This window comes from Macrobrachium rosenbergii, chromosome 30, assembly GCF_040412425.1.
Source record: "Macrobrachium rosenbergii isolate ZJJX-2024 chromosome 30, ASM4041242v1, whole genome shotgun sequence".
Classification (NCBI taxonomy): Eukaryota; Metazoa; Arthropoda; class Malacostraca; order Decapoda; family Palaemonidae; genus Macrobrachium; species Macrobrachium rosenbergii.
The window spans coordinates 28,097,725-28,122,535 of record NC_089770.1 but is presented as its reverse complement, the minus strand read 5'-3'; the positions used below and the strand labels follow the sequence as shown (position 1 = coordinate 28,122,535).

The 24,811-nt window shown below is 42.5% G+C and overlaps 1 protein-coding gene across 3 annotated transcripts in view; it reads left to right on the top strand.

The window, feature by feature from the left end:
* The window catches only part of LOC136855145 (heparan sulfate 2-O-sulfotransferase 1-like), a 110,324-nt gene that overhangs the window by 20,016 nt on the left and 65,497 nt on the right, over positions 1-24,811 (top strand). For 2 of the 3 annotated variants that reach the window (XM_067132039.1, XM_067132036.1), the window contains exons 2-4: positions 3,750-3,909; positions 4,319-4,524; positions 19,468-19,553. In XM_067132039.1, coding sequence (XP_066988140.1) covers positions 3,777-3,909; positions 4,319-4,524; positions 19,468-19,553 — 425 coding nt within the window. In that variant the 5' untranslated portion in view covers positions 3,750-3,776. Of the gene's footprint in view, positions 1-3,146; positions 3,319-3,749; positions 3,910-4,318; positions 4,525-19,467; positions 19,554-24,811 lie in introns of all 3 variants that reach the window. The other variant, XM_067132038.1, reaches the window with a different exon arrangement.

The window sequence follows — 24,811 nt, the reverse complement described above, 5'->3', positions numbered from 1 at the left end:
GACATTCCGGGAATGGATTCTTCAGGTTTTATCTATTTTGGTCTCGGTAATTCTTTTCATCAAACTTCCATTCCGCCTCCTGTGCTCCCGATTCAGGAATGCTGGGCCCAGGCTAGAGCTGATTATCTCAGTATTCTGCTATCTTGCAGAAACTTTCCCATGGTGATGAATGAGGTCTGCTTCCATTCCCTCCATCCTTCTTTTCTCGAAGTATGAGGAAAGTAGGAAAGATTTAGCTAACTCTTGACTGAAGGAACCTTCGAATATGCTTAAATATTTCCCTCACATCGCAGGCTCACTTTCGGATTCATCGATCGAGAATAGGCGAATACCTGTAAGACTTTGTCTTGGAAGGTGTACTACCGAGATTATTAGTACCTTTCTCATCACCATCCTGACTCAAGGCAGCCTTTGGCCTTCCAAGAATTCAGGATTATTCCTAACATTTCAGTGGTTTTGTTGAACAACAAACCAGAGTACAGTAAACCCCAGATTCATGTGGGGATGCGTACCGCATCCCCTGCGAATAGCTAAAATCTGCGAATACTTAAAACCCCACTAAAAACACTTAGAACTACCTATTTTGATAGTCTAAACACAAAAAAAACCTTTAAAACTTATACCTGAGTTTTTTAATAGTTTTATCACAAAAAGTGCATTTAGTCATGAAAATGATATGAAAATGCAGTAATTAGTGAATATTTCTCAGCGGAAAATACCACAAATGGGTGAATTTTCCGTGAAGAATGGGTAGATACGTTTCACAGAGAAATCTGCAAATACGTGAGTCCATGAATAGTGAGACCATGAATATGGCGGTTTACTGTAGTGGCATTCGTCGACAAACAGGAGGGGAATCGTTTTTTCCTCCTGTTTCATCTGTCGACATATGCAGATACTTGAGTGTTCTGTAGCGCACTGATAGCTCAATTAGCCAGATACATTCCCGGTGGTGATGTGTTGGTAGGTGAGCTCGGCCTTGGGTTTGAGTGATCGGGACGGAACGTGTTCTTTACCCTTTTCCTCACGAAGATTCACAAAGAGAATGCTCGACTGAGAGATCCCTACTGTCTTCCTGTTTCCTCCCTTCACAACAAGTCGGTATTTTCTTGCTCCTTCGCACCAGACCCAGGGGCCACTATGGTGTGTCATGCTGTCTTTTGGGAAAAAATCAGCACCAGGTATCTACTTTTTTCCTCTGTATTTGTTCAGCATAGGTTCAGCATTGCTCACCTGAGTTACAGACAAATGTTGGAAGACTTCTGCTTCGCTCGACCTGATAGCTCTGCTCGAGGCATCGAGAAGAGTTCCTCTGCTTGACCCAGCCTCCTGTAGCAGCTACACAAGAAGTGGTTCTTCAGGCAGTACATCCCTGTGTGTTCAGGACTGGGAGACCTTCCAGCTTTCCTTGCAAACATAGCGTTTCTCGTCGAGCGGTAACGGATATAGCTGGACATCTCTGCAGTCCTCTGCAATACCATTCCAGGGACTGATCCGGCTTCGCTGGTTGGTGTCATTGACGTAACTTCTTCTTGGGTCAGAGTCGTTTTTCAAGTCTGGACTTCCTCGTCTTCTCCACCGAGGGTTGCTTTTCTCCCTTTCATTTGTGAAGACCCAGCCTTCTATCTGAAGTAGCCTTCTTTTCCTCAGTTGAGATTTAGGTACGGATGAGAAGCTTCTTCGGTCTTGCTGTTCCAGGGAACTGACCCTGGGTGGCATGTGACTCTCGTTTAGGGTTCCTGTCACATGCTCTGCATGCACCCTTAAGAGGGTCGTTGGACAGTGATGCCCTCTAGGACCATCTCACCTCTGTCCAGCCTTGGCGTAGAAGATGGAAGAACAGGTGAAGGGTCAATGCCTTGACTCCTTCTCGGATGTTGTAATTGACTCCAAATTTATCGGCATCTGTTGTCAGGTTCAAGTCCTTCTGTTCCTCTCCTCCTTGACTTTGTATCGATGATCCAGACTGGCCTCTACTTTGTCCTATTAGGAGCTGTGGCACTTTCCCTGTAGTGGTTCACACATTCCTAACCTGGATGTCGCCAACGTTCGCTTAGTACCATCTCTCCCAAGGAAGAAGCTGCCTAAGGACAACAGATATGGTCTCATAGACCACACACTCTTTGTCTTCATGTGGTCTTGCTGACAGGCCCTTTGGAACCTTTTTTTCCTTGGCCCTGTGGTGGCTGCTCAACAAGCTGTGTTTTCTTACCCAGTCCCCTTGAAGGGGACTAGTAGCATTTCTCACTCCTGCTGGGCGTTGGTTCTGAAGGCGAGAAGGATACCGAGAGTGACTGGCTCTCTCTTCCTCCTCTTCCTCCCTTCTCCTACTTCTCCTCCTTCGGGATGAGAATAGACTTCTAAACCAATACTTGCTAATCTGGGCAGCAAGACTACACATCTGAGCACCCATTCTGTTTTTTCTTGTAGAGCTACAGAAGCAATTCTGCTCCTTCCTATAGCAAGGGGAAGAAGGAGAGATCAGCAACAAGTGGAACCATCTCGGTTTTTCTCCTTAATAAGGCCCCGACTCTTAGATTCTTCCTAGCTTATTTCATATGAGTTACAATTCCTCACTCATGCTGAAAGGTCTAGTTCTGACATTTGATCTTGCAGTTCCTACACTCTGATCAGTATGTCAGAGGTACAATACCCTCCTTGCTCTTTTGGACCATGAGGAGTACAGTAACTCAGGTGTGCAGAACTCAGTCAGTTCAAGAGACTCACCTGTGATTCCTCCTCCAACCAGTGAGTCGCCCTAATGTAAAGGACCGATGGTTTTTTATATCGTGAAAGTCAGAACAAATCACAATTTTTAAATGTGATGAATAGTAATTGTATTTTCCAACTATAGAAACCTGAGGTCCTTTTACATTAGATTTATGACTGCCTCATGCCACCCCTCAATCTGAACTCACCGAAAGGCAAACTGAATGTTTACATCCGGCAGGCGGTATTCCTGCCTACCTGGCTGGTAGTTACCGCCCAAACCACACTAAGCTCAAGAGTTTAACGTCGCGGTCCAGCTTCGCCGTATAATCCCTAATGTAAAGGACCTAAGGTTTGTATAGTTAGGAAAACTACAATTTACTTTTAAAAATTGTGACTTTTCTGAACATACAAACCTGAAGTCTTTACATTTACAGCCCATCTCAGCCACCCTTCATTCTGGTACCTGGGCCAAAAGGCAGAGTGGAGTGCAGACCGACGAGTAGGCAGGGCTTCCCCCATAGCGTTGGAAGTTAACGACCTTGCCCGAAAGTTAAATGGCCATTCCAGTTCACGTCCGCAAACTAAATCCTACGTAAAGACCTTCAGGTTTGTATGGTAGGAAAAATACAAATTACTTTCATAATTTGGTATTTTAAAGAAGTGTAATTTGTATTTTTCCTGACACACAAACCTGAATTTCTTTACATTTATGTCCCACCTCAGCCACCCCTCATAGGCCGAAAGGCTTTGTCTGAATGTTAAACTCCCAGTCCAGCTCATGATTGCAAGCTAAATCCCTTTGTAAAGAACTTCAGGTTTGTATGTTAGGAAAAATACAAATTACTTTAAAAATGCACTATTTTTAATAATTTAATGGTAAGCTTTCTTCTTGAATTTTTTTAGTTTTCCACTTTCTGAGCTTGAAGTGTAGTAGGTGTTCCAACTCCTGTGATACAGTTTGTGGAACTAGCCTAATTTCTAAGAATGTAGATAACTTTGTTAAGGTACATTTTAATTTGTTTTATATTTCATTCCAGACTGTGATAAGCCTTACAAATTCCACTATGAATAGTTCGCGCTTGAAGAGTTCTCGGTACCTTGTTTTTTTAACAATTGGAGTTAGCGGGTTTACAATGCTGATGTATTTCCACTTGGCTACAGAAGTAACACATTTACGTAACGTAATGCATTCGCATGGTATGTAATTTGGTAATGTTGTGTATAGTATAAATGTGTCCACACAATGAATAATACAATAATGTTAATAGTCTTTTCATATTTTAAGGCCTCTGTTTCATATGATATGTTGTTTGCCTTTAGCTGTTTGGGGTTGGACTTATAAGAGGGCAGAAGAAAGTGTATGCCATATATTACAGAGTTTATATAGTATAATGAAAGAGGCATTTATACTGATTTGTGTTGCAGTTCTGTCCAGAATCCACTCAAGTTTAAAGAGTAACCCTGTTTGTCTCTCTAAGAGAAATTGCTGCATGACATGTGCAGTTTACTGTGTGATTTCCTGAGATATAAGCCTTGAGTATATAATGCATATTGTACTATGTGTTTTTTTTATATTAATTTTATGATTTAAATTTTTATTTTGCAGCTGCCTTGGGATCCATTCTCCGAGGGGTCCCACCAAGTGATAATGTTTTGGATCTGGATAATTTGGTTATAATATATAACAGAGTCCCAAAGACAGGATCTACCTCCTTTATAGGTTTAGCCTACGATCTGTGTGCCAAAAATAAATTTAATGTCTTGCACATTAACACAACAAAAAATATGCCAACTTTATCATTAACGGACCAGGTAATATTGTTTTTTTGGGTTTATTTCATAATTAATTATTTGTCAGATAGCGTTTGTGTATTATTAAGAAACTACTAAGATTTTGTAAATGAAGATAAAAAAATTATTTGTTCATACAGGAATACAAATCTGATGGCTTTTTATTGTTGAGCTGTCTATTCCTTAGTAACAGGAATAACTGAACTCTTCTCTGAACCTGCTGATATGGGACTGAGACTGAAACACCAGCATGACAGGACACTACTGTAAGTGTTCTGCTCAAGTGTGAGGTCAAGCTTCTCAAACTTGAATTAGACTGCCAAGTCCCGCCAAGTAGAGAAGTTGTCTCCTGTTCCCAGCAAAAGACTGATATGTATTCGGAAACACGTATCCTAATGGATATTAACAGAACAGTCTTCAGCAATGCCTGCACCTTACGATGTACCCTGTCTTCTTCAAGGCCAAAGCCTCCTTGAGAGAAGAAGACTGAGGAGGGGACCTCCTTGTTGCACCTCCAAGTGCTCAAACCCTCAAGTCGGAAACACTCGGTCAGGAACCTGGCTGAGTACTTGAAGAAGTACCAGTAGGAGGTGAAGAAGCACCTGAATCTTCAACACCTCTTGTACTGTGCCTGAACCAGACTGGGGAGCAGACTCTCCAGCACTGGTTTGGGGTACTCGAGGTTTTGTGGAAACCCGAGTACCCAGAGTGACTCAGAGCTCCCAAATCATGTCCAGGATGATCCACAGGAGCCTCCTCTACCCGAATGTCTGAAGAAAAACCCCAGGAAGAGGCAGGGACAGCACCAGCCTCGGAAGATGACTTCCCAGAACTGGTTCCGAGTACACAAATCTTGGAGACCCGCGCACTCAAGTTCCTGCATCACAATACCTTGGCAAGGTATGTGATACGGCCTCCGAGTCTGGAGACTGGGGTGAGCCAACAAGAGATCCCTCTGCCTTCCTTGGCCAAGCATCCGAAGAAGGTGAGGCAGCAGATGAAGACGATGATTGCAACTTCTCTTCCTCGACTTCCCCTTTCTAGAAATCTTTTCAAGATGGTGGTGAGCAGGTGATCCCCCCTACAGGCAGGAGTAGCAAGAGCAGCAGACGAGAGGGTTACAGGATAACCCATGGCAGAAGCATGTGGAGAGGCATGGTTTACAACCCCTTGGCAAATCTAGACCATGGCAAGACCATTGAGACTTTGAGTGTTTTCCCATTTCCTCAAAGTTCTGATGGATGACGAATGGCCCACAGGGAGAGCCATTGTTTCTTCCTGGAGATCATAGGTTGCCGTATCCAACAGGCAATCTCCAAACATCCACCAAAGTCCCCTGGTAATCTCTCTACCACTTGAGCATACCCCCAGTCCAGTACGCAGACCGAATCGGAGCATAAGCTTCCTTGATTGGGAAGGAGTGGGGTAGTGACGGTTCTCAGTTCTGAACACCAGTTCTGTCCTGTCCCCAGAAAAGTCTGAAGAGATAGAGGGAACCGATGAGAGATACCTAGCACAGGACCCTTGTTGTACCTGACGGAGGCTGAAGCCCCGACAGGCGAGTAAGGCCGTGGGCAGTTGTCAGACTGTGTTGACAGAAGCCATACAGGTCTGGGAGAGCGCTCCCATTCATGCGAATGTGGAAGGGGTTGTCCTGAAGACATGCTACAGTCTTCCTAGAAGCAGAGGTCTCAACAGAAGAAGACTGGATTGGGAATCCCCACTTGCCTTTCCACGAGAGCCCTACGATTCTTTCTGAAGTGCAACTGGAATTGAAAGGTTCAAGCAGACTCGTTTGTCTTTCAAAAACGAGCGGAATTAAAGAAGATCTACGGTGGTGGCAGTCCGTAGACAGATATGTAGAAGGAAAGTCTCTTCTCCCCTTGAACCCAGACCTACACTTCTTCTCTGATGCATCAGACACGGGTTGCAGAACCCATCTGGGAGACAAATAAGTTTCAGGAATGTGGTCTCTAAAAGAAAGAGACCTTCACATCAACGACAGAGAACTGAGAGCGATTCATTTGGGTCTCTTACATTTCAGGAGGAAGTATGCAACAAAGTTATAGCAGTCCACTTGGACAACACCATTGCTCTAGCATATATCAGTTCCCTCTTTGAAACGGCCAAATCCATTCTACTTTGGCCGGATCAAAACAAGATGGAGCTGATCACCCGGTTCATCCAAGGAAAGTTGAATGTTTTAGCAGATGGATTGAGCTAACACCGCCTAATTCTTCCAGTGGAATGGACTCTAGACCATCGAGTCTGCAAAGACCTATGGAAATTATGGGGAAGGCTGTTCCTAGATTTCTTTGCAATGTCCAAAAATCATCTGCCCCCTCTATTTTGCTCCCCTTACCTGGACCCTCTGGCATGGGCGACAGATGCCCTTCTACAGGACTGGTCCAATCTGATATATGCCTTTCTCCCGTTCAGTATGATAAGGGAAGTACTGAACAAGCTGCAATCTTATCTGAATGTCAAAATGACCCTGATAACTCCATTTGGGCCAAAAAGGAGTGGTTTGCAGATTTTCTAGTGCTGCTTATAGACTTTCTGAGGCTACTTCCAACAATTCCAGAGCTTCTCAGACAACCCCATTCCAGGAAAGGTTTTTCAAGAGCTGCTGCCCAAGCTAATGCCAATAGCAGATGGAAATCCTCTACCAAAGTCTATCAGGCAAAGTGGAACATCTTTAGACTTTGATGCATGAAACAAAACATTTCATCTTCTAAAACCTCTTTAACCCTGCTGGCAGACTTCCTCCTTTATCTAAGATCTACCAGGGGCCTTTCTCCCTCAACCATAAATTGCTACAGATCAATGCTCAGCTCAGTCTTTCATTACAGAGATCTAGACATTGCTTCAAATCAAGACATCTCAGACCTTATTAAGTCTTTTGAGTCTTCTAAACTAAGACAAAACAAACAGCCTCATGGAGTTTGGACATGGTCCTCAAATGGATCTTGGGCTCACGTTTTGAACCTCTTTGCTCGATTTTCCTAAGAGATCTTACCCAGATGTTATTCCCCATGGCTCTAGCAACAGCTAAAAGGGTGAGTGAACTTCACGCTGTAGATAGAAGAGTGGGGTTCGCACAGGGAGATGCAGTTTGCGCCTTAACCCTAGGATTCCTCACTAAGAATGCGGTTCCCTTTAAACCTTGGCCTCTTTCCTTTACTGTAAGGAATTTAATGGGTATACTAGGTCCAGAAGAGGAGGAGAGAACTCTTTACCCTGTGAGAGCTCTCAGGTATTACTTCCACAGGACTGAAAAGGTGAGGGGGCTAGCAAGTAATTTATGGTGTTCCGTGAAGAACCCTTCAAGACCTCTCTCAAAGAATGCTGTTTCGTTCTTTTTGAGGGACCTAATCATAGAGGCACACACTCAGATAGGAGAGGACGCTTTACCTTCCTTAAAGGTGAAAGCTCATGTCCCTGTCCTCAGTCCTTCAGGTGACATACTGGAGGTGTAAGTCAGTATTTGCCTTGCATTGTTTGTGAGATATTGAAACTACGTATGATAACTGCAGTACTTTGGGACCCTTACGTATGATAACTGCAGTACTTTGGGACCCTTGTCCGTAATGGGCATAATGGTGGGCGAGGAAGTGTAGGGAGCACCCTTTTCCCCCCACAAATGTCTTCATTTTAGTTTGTTAAGCTGTGTCCTAGGGGAGACTGGATGGTACTGTATACCTAGAGTATCTACCAGCTTTTTGATTTTGGTGATGGAGTTTTTAATTTTATGGTGTAAGGTGACTAGGCATTCTGGTTGGTTTTGATTTCTGGTTCTGCACCCTGGGCAGGGGCAAACACTGAAGCTTTGTAGGCCATCAGAAGTATCCATTGCCACATAGCTCATTTTGATACTTTCTCAGCCAATAGAATATTTGTTCGCTGGAAAGTCCCATGTCAGTAGAGGTGTGCTATGGTTATCTCCCACACCACCACAGGTTGAGATGAGTGCCAACCAGAGGCAGTACCTACCCACAGCAGTTCTCACACCAGGTAAGGAAGAGTAAGCATTTATCGATGCTAACATGTTATATTTGCAATTCATTGTTGTCACAATGGTTGGTTATAATATGTCCATCAATCCCCAGAACCTATCAGTGTGGGATTCAGCAGTGTAATTACTGGGTAAGTTACATATATGAAAATGACATTTTTATAATAAGATAAAGTTTTATATATACTTACCCAGTAATTACGAGTAGGGCCTGCCCTCCTTCCCTCACATGGATATTTCAGCAAAAACAAATTGAGGCTCTTTTCATGAGTTGTTCCTCTCCTTCCCACAAAGTGGACAGGGCCTAGTCACCGACTCAGACAGAAGAAGAAGAGTTTAACCATGAATTGCAAAATTCAAGATGCTGTTAAGTAGAAACTCCAGCAATGTAATTACAGGGTAAGTATATATAAAACTTTATTTTATTATAAAAATGTCATTTTCATGATAATCGTATTTACTTAATTGTATATGTTGTACATGCATATTGATGATCATTGAGCCGGATTGAAATAGATTAGATAGCGGATAGGTAGGGTATAATCCAGTGAGCTGTTGTCCACAGGACTGAAATTATTGGGTGGATTGTGGATTATTTGTACATAAAACTAGGTTAAGTATCAATTGTGTGATTTTCCCTCCAAAAATTGCATAACTGGACTGCTGCTCTTTCTTGATATAATCAGCACTGGTTCTCAAGAAAGTGAAACTACGACACAGGTAGACATGGCAGTACTGTAGTGATGGCCTTCCCATCGGATTCTTATGTTGATAGGTTCAAAGAAGCAGCGCAGAAGTTTGTGTCTTGACAGGAACAATCTGCTCAGTGGTGGCATGTTGGTCTGGGTCACCTTTTGTCATTGGAGATGGCCCCTCAGGGCAGCTTCATCCCCGCTCCCTTTAGTGGAGGATGAAGGAGTATTGGTCTCCAGTGAGTGACCCTCCTTTCTCTCTTGTTCCTCTGTTGGAGGAAGCAAGGAGAAATCTAGTTTGGCAGTTAGGCAACAGGAGCCTCTTTTTAGGGGTGCTGTTGGGTACTCCCCCTCCCGAGGTGCTTCTGTTGTCGGACGCATCTGCTAAGGGATGGAACGCACACCTGGAAGAATTCTTGGTTTCAGGTGTGTGTGGACCAGAATGACAGGCACCTACACATCAGTGTCCTGGAACTCAAGGCAGCTTTTTAGCCCCGCAAGAGTTTTGGGACTCAGTGATGGGGCACTCCTTGGTGTTGATGAGCGACAACACTATGATAGAGACGTATGTCAGCAAGCAGAGGGAATTGGTGTCCTAGCTGCACAGGTTGGCAGTACAGGTGCATGAGTGGCTGTAGCACGCTTAGTGGAGCTGTCTGCCAAGTTACATCCTGGCGTCTCAGAATGTAAGTGACATGCAAGCTCAGTCGCCAGAGCCAGGTGATAGGAATGGAGGCCTTACACCAAGACATTGCAGAGAAACCTTTAGAGTCAGGGGAGTTCCAACCATGATCTCTTTGTGACCTACTGGTGTTCTGCTCAATGACCTATTTGTTTTGATGGAGAACGCTTTCCAGCACCCGGTGTCGGAGCCAGAAGGAACAATTGAAGTGTCAAATAAAGTAAAGGCAGATGGTTTCAAGTGAAAATATGTAAGGCTATTCAGGCTAAATTTTCCTTAATATTAATTTATTCTATAAACTAACTTGCAACTGATAAGTGGAATTTTGGGCCCCTTTTACAATACTGGGTGGCCAAAATTAGAACAATAATACTCAAACTTATATGTACACACAAAAATGCAAAATGCAAATTGTAAAGCTTTTTAAGACGCCAAACTACAACATACACACTCAGTCACACCAACTTCCTACAACTACTTAATGATTAAGGATTAAACACAAGCAACGAAATTTGCATATCAAACGAATTACTCCCTGCCTGCAATTCAACAGCAATACATACAAAATAGATTAGACAGATTATATGGACATATATATACTTAGTGTTTACTTGTCCCTTCAACCTTAGGTTCTTTAATGCAAGCAAAAGAATATTTTATATATACTTTTCCCTTTATATACATGGACATACAGTATCAGGGATTGTAAACACGGACATTTTTAACGACAATAAAATACTCAGTACTCGAAGTCCGTATGAGACCCACCAACAATGTGCAAACAGATGACACTGAATTAGTACTCAAGTTAAAAAAAAACAGTTGCACCCGTATACTTCCACAATATGTCTTTTACTTAAGGTTATTGAAACAAACCACCACTGCAATTTTATCACAGTTGATTGTTTTCAAAGATTGAAGCTACTGAATAGTTCATCATATACCACACATCACCTATCAGTGTTCTGCAGTTAGTACACTTCACATTTATCCAATTTTAAGTCACATAAATACTGCCACAAAGGCAGTCTAGAAGGGGAGAAGTTGTTTCTTTTTCTTCTTTACTTTATACTATCTCATTCCTTGAAACTTAGAATGAACTTGGAGTTAGGCAGCCAATGGTGGTAGAGACCAAATGAAACAGAATAAACACCTGAATCAGACCTTAAGAATGGTATTTGCTCCAGTAAAATAACCACTCTTTGTACAGATTACTGTAATCACAATGACACTACACTTTTGTGTGTACATATATGTTTGAGTACAGTATTACTGTATTGTTCTAATTTTGGCCACCCGGTATTGTAAAAGGGCCCAAAATTCCATTTATTAGTTGTAAGTTAGTTTACAGAATAAATTAATATTAAGGAAAATTTAGTCTGAACAGCCTTACATATTTTCACTTGAAACCATCTGCCTCTACAGTACTTTATTAGACACTAATTGTCTCTTCTGGCTCTAACACAGGGGCACAACTTAGAGGCTTACACGTGCCCTCTGTTTTGTCTGATTCATCAGGTGATCAACAGGGCTCTAATCACCCTAAATTTCTGATTGACTATGGTTGCTTCCAGTGGCCACGTGCCAAGTGGTTCCTGGACTTGCTGGTTCTGTTATCCAAGGCCTTGAGAGAGATTTCCCCACGGCACAACTTTCTGTGCCAGCCGCATATTGAGAGGTATCACCAGGAAGTTAAAGAGGGCTGTTTGTTCCTAATACAGACCTGAAAATCTTTACATAGGATTTAGCTGTGGATATGAGCTGAAATGGCAGTTTTAACTTTCTGACAAGGTCGTTAACTGCTGATGATAGGGGGAAGTCCTGCCCTCTTGCTGGTCTGCACTCCACTTTGAAGATGTCTGCTGAGCTGTCTGCGCAACTTCCGTTTGCCTTTCATGCTTTTTTTGTTTTCTTTTTTGCATGCATATATTGTTGTGAATACAGTATACAAATCCCAGATTTACAACTGCCTGCTCATGAGAGGAAACCGATAACCCTATGTGTTGCCGGGGAAAGACAAACCCTGTAATCAATTCCTCTCATTAATCGAGGTGGATCCTCATATATTGTATGTGGCATGCCATAGGCATGACTGTAATCAATCAAGCCCTGGTTTGGAGTGTCAGGTCTGGCTTTTGGAACAATGGGTGAAGTTTGCTGGCAAGAAGAGAGAAGACAGTTTCTCCATTGTCATCGGATTGCAGTACTCTGCTGGTGATACTGAAGATTCTCTCCGGTACTTTCTTACCCCCGGCCAAACTTCCACCTATTGTTACCACTTCTAAGGGAGTGGTTTCCTCTTCACCAACTGCTGCTGCTTTGCAGCGGGCTTAGATATTCGTCCCTTTCCTGCAGAGGGAATGATTTGGGAGGACTGTGACCTGGAGGGACCCGTGGGTCCTACACCCCAGGACTTGGATATCCCCAAATTACAGAGGCACTTTTTTGGAGATCATTAGCCTGATATGGCAGTACACGTATAACGATCTCGAGAAAAAGACCTTGGCTTTTCCTAGACTGTTCATTGGCCATCAAGTCCTTTTGGGGACCGCAGAAGGAACCCAGGTTTTGATGGGCTTGCCTTTGTAGAGACTTGCTGAAGAGATCCTGGACCGGGTGGGTTCTCTAGTATCTGGGCAGGAGAACTCACTTAATTTGAGTTGCTTGTGCAAGACACTTCCTCCACTTCTTGTTCACCAGAGGAAATACTACATTCCCTCGGAGAGCCCATTGCTGACAAAACAGGTTGACCTGGACCGGACCCATCTGTGTCTTGGTCTGTCGTTTGATTGCCTTCTTGCAGAGGGAGTCTCTCTCTCTTAGTCAGAGGCAGAGGCACAGGAATTGACTGCCGTGGCAGCATTCTAGGTCTCCTGGACTGATCTGTGGTCACTGTTGGTGACCAAGAATGCATCCTTTTTTATGGGCTCCCTACACCCAAGGAAGATACCACTTTTCAGAGACTGATGTTGTTTGAAGGTAGGGCCATAACCTACCTAGCTGACCAGACAGCAAACCTGTGGGTGAACCTGGTTCTAAAGAGGCAAGACACGCCGTAATTCTCCAGGTTTGTTGGATCCGATTCGGCATTAGCACTCAGGAATGGACTGGTACTGGGTTCTACCTCCCTCTTTGCTAGAGGAGGGGTTGGGGCTGTGGTGGACAGGCTACACATCGAAAACAATGACAAGCTTGTTCACCAAGTAGGGACAGAGAGCTCTAGATCCTCATGTGGCACTGCAGCCCAACCCTTGGGTCATGCTGGCCCTTCCTCCTTGGGTCAGAGGAAGTCTCAGACTTCCTCGGCTCCTCATAGAGGTGTGCAGTCAGGACTCTTTCAGCTCCCTGTTGGGTACTCTCTCACCCGAGATGTTTCTGTTTTTTGATGCATCAACCAAGGGATGGGGCGCTTACCTGGAGGGTTACAGTACTAGTGTCAGTTGTGTGGAACCACAACGACTGGCACCTCCACATAAATGTCCTGGAATTCAAGGCAGATTTTTTAGCCCTCCAAGAGTTTCAGGACCAAGTGATTGGGGTACCCTGTGGTGTTGATGAACAACAACACCACAGTACTGTAGTGGCATACTTCAGCAAGCAGGAAGGGCTGGTTTCCTTCCAGCTACACGAGTTTGCGGTGCAGGTTCATGAGTGGGTGGTAGCACACTCAGTGGAGCTGTAAGCCAGGTACATTCTGGTCCCAGAACATTGTGGCAGAGAAGCTCTGCCAGAGTCAGGAGATAGGGACAGAGTGGTCTACACCAAGACATTGAGGAGATGTTATTTGATCTTTTGGGCCTTCCAGTGATAGATCTTTATGCAACCCGGCACAAGAAGAAGTTACCAGTGTTTTGCTTCATTGTACTAGATCCATGGACGGTGATGGAAGATGCTTTCTAGCACCCATGGGACAACCTAGGAGCTTACGCCTTCCCTCCGTTATGCCTGATTCGTTGGGTGATCAACAAGGTCATGATCACTCCAACTTCCAGGTTGACTCTGGTGGTATCTGGACCTGCTAGCTCCGCTATCTGAGGTGCTAAGAGATTCCCCGTGGCATAACCTGCTGTGCCAGCCACATGTAGAGAGGTATCACCAGACAATGGAAGGGCTGGCACTTCATGCCTGGAGACTATCCAGCATCTCCTGTGAGCGAGAGGCTTTTCTCACCGCACAGAGAAGATGTCTGGATACCTGCGGAAGTCCTTAGCGGCTGTGTACTAGGGGAAATGGGCCATCTTCTGTGGGTGGTGTCGTCGATGGGGTATCTCCCAGGTTAGAGGTTAGAGCTACTCTTCAGTAGTTAGTGGATTTTCTCGTCTGTCTTTGCCAAGAGTAACTTCTCCCAGAAAGCTTCTCTTCAGATGCAGCTATCAAGGGATATAGTGCTGCCCTTGGCTAGGTCCTCTGGTTGAAGGAGGTAGATCTGTTGTCCTCATGGGAGATCTGCATGCTTTTGAGAAGCTTTAAACAGTCTTGCCCACTCATGGAATTCAGGCCCCCTGTGTCGGCCGTGACTCTTGTTTTAAGGAGCTCAACTCGTGCCCCTTATGAGCTGTCGAGAGTTGTCAGACAGGGATCTGAGTTTTAAGACTATTTTCTTGCTTGCCCTAGCTTTGGCGAAGAGAGTATGGAAATTTCATGGCCTTTCCTTCGATGTTAAGCACTTGGAGGGATTGGGGATCTGTTACACTCGAGTTTGTCCAGGAATTTGTAACGAAGACTCAGAATCCATCAGTCACGAACACTAGATTCGAATCATTTTGATCCTCCCTAGAGGACTTTGTAGGTGGTGATCGGGTAGTTGCTGCTTTGTTCAGTTAAGGTTGGTGTTGCAATACTACCTTAAGAGAACTCAGCATTTCAGGCCTGAATGTCGATGCCTCTTCGTTAGTACTGGCTTGACCAAGAAAGAGGTTCCAAGAACACAGTCTCTTTCTGGCTAAGTGAGAGGATCAAGTGGGCATACTCTTTGTCTGACAAGGTAGACGGGAGCACAGTCTGGGCGAGAGCTCATGAGGTTGGGGCACTGCCCTTTCTCTCACATTCTGGAAGAACCTGTTGGTTTAGCAGGCATTACTGAACGGGGGTGTGTTCACGCCAAACCACATTCACGTCGTTCTACTTTTGGGACGTTGCCCACAAGTCCTTGGTCATGTTTTCCGTGGGTCCTGTGATGGCTGCTCAACAAGTTGTGTAACTCATCTGGCTCCCCTAAGGGGACACATAGCATCTTGCCCAAGGTGTTTGGTAAGCGGAGAGAATATGTGCGAGTGATTGGTCTTCTCCTTTTTCTCTTTTACCTTTCTCTCCCGTAGGGCAAAGGCAGGTAGCAAGTCATCACATGCTGGACTGGCAAGCCATGCAGCTGAGTCTTTTGTAGATTTTCAGATGCATGTCTCCCCCCCTCTCTCTCTCTCTCTAGACAAGGGGAGAGAGGAATTGACAACATTCTTAGTTCATCCAAGCCTTTATTGAAATAATGATACAAACTTATTCATGCCGTAAAGTCTGGCAGTTGTAACATCCCATATGTTCAACAAGCTAGAGGTGTGAGATTTCTTCCTCAGCCCTTCAAGACCAGGAAGTTGTTTCCAGGTGGGAAGAAATACCAGCCAGTTGAGAGATTTACCCAGACTCCACCCTCCAAGGGGTGAGTCCCAATGTAAAGACTGAAGGTTTGTATTTGTGTAGGAACAAATAGCAAATTTTTAAAGTAATTTGTATTTTTCCTAACATACAAACCTGAAGGTCTTTACATTTATGTCCCACCTCAGCCACCCCTCATTCTGTTACCTGGGTTGAAAGGCAAACTGGAGTGCAAACCAACAGGTGGGCGGGGCTTCCCCCTACCATTGGTAGATAAGGACATTATCTGAAAGTTAAATGGCTGTTCCAGCTCGCATCTACAAGCTAAATTCTATGTAAAGACCTTCAGGTGTGTATACTAGGAAAAATACAAGTTGATTTAAGAATTTGCTATTTCTCGCCACATAGCGAAGGAGATATCTGGATACCTGTAGAAACCCTCAGCGGGTGTACCTGGGAAAATGAGCCGTCTTCTGTGGTTGGTGTAATCAACAGGATATCTTTCCAGTAAGAGCTTTTCTTCAGCAGGTAGCATACTTTCTCACCTTTCTTCAGTGAGAAGCTTCTCTCGGTTTCGGCTATTAAGGGTTGCTTTTGGCCAAGTCCTTCGGTTGAATGGAATAGACCTCTTGTCCCTGTGGGCAATCTTTATGCTTCTGAGAAGTTTTGAACAGTCTTGTCCACCCAGGGAATTCAGACCCCCTGAGTGGGACGTGACTTGTCTTTAGCCTAGCTCGTACACCGTACACCATACAAGCCGTTGAGAGCCGTCAGACAGAGATTTGATTCTTAAGACTTTTCCTTGCTTGCCCTGCTTTGGTGAAGAGTAGGGAAACTTCATATCCTTCAGTGTTAGCGCTCGAGGGGATGGGGATCTGCTATGCTTGAGTTGGTCCCAGAATTCGTAACTAAGACTCAGAATCCATCAGTCCCTGATGCGAGATTCAAACCCTTTTTCAATCCCCTCCTGCAAGGACTTTGTAGGTAATGACCGGGATGAGATGCTACTTCATTAGTCCACTTGAGCAAGAAAGAGGTGCCCATGGCCACAATCTCTTTTGGACTTCAATCAAATGAGGTAGATGGGAGTTCAGCCCATTGCCCTATCCTTTGCATTCTGAAAGAACCTGTCAGTTCAGCAGGTAATATGAGCAGGTACGTGGTCATGCCAGACCACATTTACCTCATTTTACCCCTGGGATTTTGCCCACAAGTCCTTGGACACGTTTTTCCTTGGGTCTTATGGTGGCTGACCAACAAATTGTGTAGCTCATCTAGCTCCCATAAGTGGACAGGAGCATCTTGTCCAAGGTGATCAGTAAGTGGGAGAGAATGTGTGTGAGTAACTAGTTTCCTCTTTTTTTTCTTTTACCTTTCTCTCTCATTAGTTTCCTCTTTTTTTTCTTTTACCTTTCTCTCTCATAGCCCAGAGAGGCAGTTAACGTTCCGTCACATGCCGGACGGATGAGTTTTGCAGGTGACTACATGATAAGGGCATCCTGTCCATCTTTTTGTAGATTGATCGGATGCATGGCTCCCCTCTCTTTAGACAAAGGGATAGAGGGGTAGACAGTGAAACAAACCCCTTGGTTTTATTAGCAAGTTTTATTGTTTCCAGCAATTTTGGGTTCCTCCAAGCCTTCTTCAAGAGTAATGATGTAAACTCATTACTTTAAGCCTAGAAGTCTAGCAGTTGCAACATCCCATAGATCCAACAAGCTAGAGGTGCGGGATTCCTTCCTCAGCTCTTCAAGGCCAGGAGGGTATTCCTGGATGGGTAGAACCAAACCAGTCAGTTCAGATATTTGCCCAGACTAACCCCCACCAATGGGTAAGTTTCCTATTTAAAGAATGAAGGTTTATATTTGTGTAGGAACAAATAATAGATTTTTTGAGTAATTTGTGTTTTTCCTAACATACATACCTGAAGGTCTTTACATTTGCTGCCCACCTCATTCTGGTTCCTGGGCTGAAAGGCAAATTGGAGTGCAGACCGATAGGTGAGCGGGGTTTCTCCCTACTGCCGGTAGTTAGTGACCTTGTCTGAAAGTTAAACAGCCACTCCAGCTTGCGCTCACAAGCTAAATCTTTATGTAAAGACCTTTAGGTTTGTATGTTATGAAAAATATAAATTACTTTAAGAATTTGCTATTTTTCCTAACATATAAACCTGAAGTTCTTTGTTCATGTCCCACCTCAGCCACCCCTCATTCTGGTTCCTTGGCTGAAAGGCAAAGTGGAGGGCAGACCAACAAGTGGGCAGGGTTTCCCCTTATTGTCGGTAGTTAACGACCTTGTCTGAAAGTTGAACAGCTATGCTAGCTTGCATTCGCAAGCTGAATCTCCATGTAAAGACCTTTGGGTTTGTATGTTAGGAAAATATGAATTACTTAAAATTGTGCTATTTTTCCTAACATGCACACCTGAAGTTCTTTTTTTTCACGTCCTACCTCAGCCACCCTTCTTAGTGGTACCTGGGGTAAAAGGCAAAGTGGAGGGAGACCAACAAGTGGGCAGGGCTTCCTCCTACTGTCGGTAGTTAACGACCTTGTCTGAAAGTAAAATAGCCATTCCAGTTCTCGCTTGTAAAGAACTTCAGGTTTGTATGGTGGGAAAAATACAAATTACTTTTAAAATTTGCTGTATTTACAGCCCACTTCAGCCACCTCCCCCCTCTGGTTTCTGGGCCAGAAGGCAAAGTGGAGTGCTAACCAACAAGTGAGTGGGGCTTCCCCCCTACCTGTTGGTAGTTGACTACCTTGTTAATAAGTTTGAATGGCAGTTCCAGCTCGGGTTCGCAAGCAACATCCTATGTAAAAAAATTCAGGTGTGTACATTATGAAAAATACAAATTACTTTTAAAATTTTGCTAGCTTTTGAATACTTACCTCTCTATTATGTATCATCCCCCACCTCCCCACTTGTGTGGATAGAGAAAAACTGAATGAAAACTTATAAGTGCTCAAACTAAATGAATATGGTGGGTCAGTAGATAGTGCAGACTAAACAGTCCTACTAGTTTTTTTAGTTTTCAAACTTATCATCCTTCTACTGACACATGCAATACAGTTATCATAATAGAGAGATAAGTATTTAAAAAAACAAATTTGATAAAAATTCCTATATCTCTGTTTATTTCTCACATTTCTGTTTTCCTTCATACTCATCCCCCCTTCACGAACTTCTTTCATTTGTTCCCACGCTCCATCTGCTTTCTTGTCTCTCTCCTTTGACACACGATGTTCTGTTCCTCTCGGAGAAGGATGCTCTGTTAACCTATTCCGTGCTGTGTATGTGTGGGCCAGGACACCTAAGGGCATCACAGACGTCTTAATGCTCAGAGTCCTTAAGTTATACTTGCTGCTCATCCCTCTGAGAAGACTGTCAATGATCATTCATCAATACACCTGTCAGCTATTTAGTAGACCAGAGTCTCATTCGATACTGGAATTAATCTGATGAATCACTCCATATGTAGAAAAGTTAAAGGGGATATTCATAAAAACATATGAATAAATTGAAATAATTTCTATTTCAGAGATACTGTCCACTCATTATACTTTTACTCACTCCATCCACTGCAAATATTACAACTAGTCTGCTGAACCTAGGGATGATGAAGACAATAGAGAAGGTTTTGTCTTTTGTTAACCATAATATTGTTTGGTATAAAAATCTCTTTAAGGAAGCTTTGGCAGAATCTTCAACATTTTTACTTTTTCCACTCCTTGAATTTTGAAAAGTTGAAATTTGTTAGTCATTATCATCATTAATAATGTTTTTTCATCAAGAACAAACTCTTTTGCCCAGCCCTATGAGAATTAAGAAGGCTAAATCAGTGGTGTGGTTGAATTATACTTGCAAGTACTGTAAAAGTACCTTCTCAGTATTTATTTTGCATGCACTTACCAGCCATACAAGCCGAAGTAAAATTGAGAATCTTTTATTATTACAACAAATTAGTATTTAGAATTTTGATTTTACAGATGCGCTTTGTCTACAATGTGTCTAATTGGTTAGAGAAAAAGCCTGGAATATATCATGGTCACATTGCATATCTGGATTTCAATAGGTGAGTGTTGAGGTCTTTCAAGTCTAGTTTTAAAGATACTATCATGTTCAGGAGTTCAGTGTTTGTTAAACTGTCAAGGTTTGTAAGGAAAGTAGTATAATAAGTACGGTAAATAACAACTACCCCAACTATGCCACCTATTTAAATGTATGAATCCTTAACCTTTTGAGATTCTGATGATGTCATATGCAGTAATGCCAGTGTCAAGCCTTGAAATTATGATTATTGCAAATGACTGCAACAGTAGAAAGCTTTTGACTCTCTTTTACTTCCGCGCCAGCGGCAGTTCAACAAATTGAAACAAAAAAATGAGAACACTCAGTTTTCTATGAATGTCCGTGTTCTATCCATCTACTTCCCTCACCCCTCATGAGGAGACTGATAGGTACAAACACTCATAGCCGGTCAGTCTACTTTTGTCGTTTTCGGTAGGAGTTCGACAGATTGTATTCGGTTTTATGTTGGTTTTTTCTTTTACTTTTTAATATTTGTTCAGCAAGAACCTGTAAGGTAAGAGTTGCTATAATAGGCATTACTGTATTCCAACTTTATTGACCCTCATGATATGTTTTTGCTGAGGGAAAGGTTATGATTGGATAACTATATGAATGGGAGTTGAACAAAATGTGGTAATTGATCACAAACGGAGAGAGCTTGTTAGGTTGTCGAAACAACTATGGAGGATAAGACTTAAGTTAAAGGGATGCATGTCTTGTGTGCTTCCCATTTAGCATAGGCAGTCCCCAGTTATCGGGAGGGGTTCTGTTCTGACGTTGTGAGGATAAGCAAAAATCGCTGATAACTGAAAATTGCCAATTTTCAGTTATCAGTGCCTCTGTTTGGTATGTATCGGCACCAATACATGATTATCGGCGCCGATAAGCGGATATTGGCACGTATCGGCGCCGAAAATACAGTAGCTGATTTTCATTGCTAGACAAGTGCTGAAAAACTGGATTGCCAATAACGTAACTGGTTAGGTTCTCTGCTGCTTCTCTTTGATCTTTTACAACAAATGAGCTTCCCATCGATTCAGGGCATTAGATTTGATAGGATGGAGTCATTTTTTATGTTCACCTTGGTGTAAGTTTCGCCGGATATTGTTGTTATCATTAGCGTTTTCTGCGCTACCCTCCTGAGAGTCTTGGTAAGTTTGGGTTGATTCCCATGTTGGAGGAAGGGTCAGCGACCCCGCTTTTTCTTGCCTTGTCCTTGGCATGTCCTGTTTTACTCCTTCTGGGCTTGGAATGACAGGGAACTGGGACATGTCAGAAAGTGGTGTGGATCTGTTCCCGTTGTCCCCTTCCTCTGTGCGGTCTGATAGGGCACCAGGTCTGGCATTAGTGTTACCAGTTCTAGCACCAGAATTTGTTTTCCGGTAGGATTGCTCAGGTAAGAATAAGAGGAGCCTCCCTATGGTTTTCCTTCTTTAATTTTACTGTATTGGATCAGCTTGGTAGCGGTGATACTTCGTCTCTTTCTGGTAGTATTTAGCCCTTTGGGTGCGCCTGTCTCCTGTGAGCAACGAGAGTTAATTGTTGTGGAAGTGCGTGCGTTGACTCTGGTTTACCACCATAGAAAAATGTTTACCCTTAAAATTACTGGTCCATTTTCTTCTATTTACCATTAGAGAAAACTTGATGTCGATATCTAGCACCATCTGTTGGTGGCGTCCCGAAACGTAACAATAACAAATAGACCTCCAGAGTTTCTCACCCAGCTGGACAAGAAATAAATTGTATTTTGTCTATTTATTCTAAATAAATTGGTATGTTTTGTGTATTAATGCATTTTTTTTTATCGTGAATCAGTGCTGGTTTAAAATGATGCTTGATAAGTTACCGCAAGCTCACGTAATAGTAAAATGAAGCCGATATAACGGCCAGACTCTGTTATTGTTTGGCCCTTTAACTGGCCATTTAAATGTCAAGCCTTTTAATCAATCATAGATGTACACAAACATGTGAATGAATAATGTATGTATATACATTTTTGTTAGGCTATAATATTATATAGACATATATTCATATATATAAATAGAGAAACAGAGGAAGAAGTGGGAAGAGAGAAAGGACGAAGATAGCCTAGTCAAGCCATGCATGCCTGTGTGTTTTGGTAGGCTAGGATTCGTGGACATTGTTCTGGAAATAATAAAAAGGCGTGATTTAGGCCAGCTAGGCTTCATGGACGTTGTCTGGGAAATGAAAAATGAGTACTGATTGGTTTGGCAAGTTTATTTGGGAAAAGTTGAAAAGTTAGTACTGATTGAGCAATGTAAACTCAACTCTCATAAAACCAGTCATTATTATTTGTTCTTGTCTTTCCTGTCATGTACAGTATTTGCTTCACAAGCACAGCTGTGTAGGTTAGATTACTTTTGGTTTTCTGCCTTATTTTTCATTTTTATCCAAGATACACTGTCATGATTGTTTTTATTCGTTTTTGTATCACTCACACAACTATGTAGGCTATGCTTATTGTGTAGGTTAGTTTGGATTTCAGACTGGAAAATTTTGAACAAGAGTTATTGTTTGATCAGTGGTTTGTCAGCACTGATCAAACAGTAACTCTTATCTTGTAATTTGTGACAGTTTACAGGGTTTTGTGTCTCTTACTTAGGAAAGTTTTTTTTTTTGCTTTTGCCTTTTATTTATAATTTTTACCTTAGCATTATTAGAAGGGTTTGAAAATAAAGGCCATATACTCTTTGTGGATAACTTTTACACAAGTGTAGAGCTTTTTAGTAAGCTAAGGGAGAGAGGTGTGGGTACTTGTGGCACTGTTCGTGTAAACAGAAAGGGTCTGCCTAAGGAAATGGGAAGAGCTAAAATGAAAAAAGAATTTCCAATAATATGGACAAATAATGAAAATACTGTACAATGTTAGCAGCAACTTGGCAGGACACAGGCAAAGTGAACATGTTGTCAACTGTAGGTGATTCAAGTGTGACAGGGATAACAATAAAATAAAAAAAAATGTGACAGAATTGTACATAAACCATCTGTTCAAGCTTATTATAATAATGCAACATATAATTTTAGTCAGAGGAAGAAGAAATGGTATCAGGTTATATGGCATTTTGTTATAGAGGTGGCCTTGGTGGATGCAAAAATAGCTTATGGTATCCAAAATCCAAATAAAAAACTAAGTCAGAGGAAATTCAGAGAACAGGTAGTAAATGGATTGTTGGAAGGTTATTCAAAAAGGCCAGTGATTGTTAAGAGGTGACTTGAATTACCATTATCAGACAGACTCACAGGCAGACATTTCATGGCTCAATTTGCAAACAAAAATCACAAGCCTGATTGTATTGTTTGCAGTATAAGAAGCAGTGACTGCTTCTTGAAGAAAAAGGGGCAGTGCAGAAGAAGGCAAACAACATATCACTGTGAAACTTGTAATAATAAACCCCCTTTGTGTATTGTGCCATGCTTCAAAATTTACCATACTGTAAGCAAGTACAAAAAGACCCGTGAATGTAAAAATCTATGCAAAACCAGTGGTTAGTTAAAATTTTGTTTCAAGAGTTTTCTGAATGAAAATTCCTATTTCATTTCTATATGAGGCTCATAGATGAAAGTACATTAGAAAATATAATTTTTTTCTATATAATGCTCTGAATACTGTTCTGTGTCATTCCTATGTCTTAACATCATACAAGAAGAGATTCTCTCTCATATTTTCATATAATAAAAGTTGTGCTGTATAAAATAAAAGCTATATTGTAGATTCTTTTCCAGTCTTTCCTTCAACACTACAAAATCTCAAAATATTTTTAGATAAAAGGTACCTATTTCACCATAGAAAAAACAATTGTTGTGTTGACTTATCAAGAGATGTTGCAAATTTGTTCCACACACTTTTACTATAGATTTAGCTTCCCCCAAAAAATGCTGTCTCAAGTATTATGAATAATGCCCACCAAAGGTGTTTTGCTTTATTTTTGCTATTTTTTACCATTTTTCTCTAAAACTTAGCATTTTTCAGTACCATAATCACCTTTTAAGAAAAAAATAATGTCAGATATGGAAAAAGTAGGGTCTTTTCTTATAGCAAAAGAAATATGAAGCCAATTGGAGCTTTATTATATTTTTATGAAGTTTTACGCATTTATGGGGAAAATTCCAAATGCAGACTGACGCACTTTAAGGGTCAAGAGAGTTTAGACTGCCTGGTCGAGGAAAGTTACCATTTGTTTTGATCAGTTTCACTTCAGTCCCCTATAGCTATGGATCGTTTGTGGTTTAAGGCTAGTATAAGTATCAGTTAGGTTCTAGTGAGAAACCTAGACTGTCTTCAGCTTTCCTGTGTACAGTATTGTGGATTTTTTCAGCTGGGGTGATAATGCGCCTCGCAGTTTAGATGCACCAGTTGCATGCATCTAGCACAAATTTGTGCATTTTGCTGCACTGCCACGTTCTTGTGCATGTGTGTCTATTGCTTACCCGTCGCCTATCACTTGCGCGCCTGTGGCTTGTACACCTGTCGCATGCGTGCCTGTCACGTGCATGCCCATGGGTTGTGCGCCTATTGTTTGTGCGTCTCTGGCTTGTATGCCTCTCGCTTGCGTGCCTATAGCTTGTGTGCGTATCTCTTGCACACCTGTGGCTTTTGCCAACCACGTGTGTGCTTACGGGTTGTGCACCTATTGTGTGTGCACCTATGCTTGTGCACCTATCGCTTGTGTGCCTGTGTCTTGTATGCCTATTGCTTGCACGCCTATGGCTCACACTTGTATTGCCTGTGTGCCTTTAGTTTGCACTCATACGCCTGTGCACATAATGCTTGTACACTTGTTGCTTGTGTGCTTTTCACTTGCAAGTTTCCCAGTTGCGCTCCTATCGCCTTTGCAAGTGTCTCCTGCTCGACTTTTGCCTGCCTATAGCGAATCTTGGTATGCACTATTGTTTCAGCCTCCATTTAAGTAGGCAGGTGGTTGGCGTTAGTAGTCCCTATCAGGAGTTAGGTCAGTGCAGTCAGCAGCTGCTCTTCCACCATCGAGCATGGTAGTCTTTGCCCTGGTCTCTCTGGCGTATTTTCAGTGGCTAAGACTTATCCTACTTGTTCTGTGGCGGAAGGCAATTGCTTGTGCTTCTGTTGATTGGTGAATCAGGTGCCTCGATATACAACCAGTGTATAAGTGGTCACAGTTTCTTTTTTGAAGAGGTTAATTGCTTTCTGTAAGAGGAAGTTAAGGTATGATTTTGTGGAAACAGAAACTTCATTTGAGCTGTATTTCATTAGGTGGCTTGTGCATG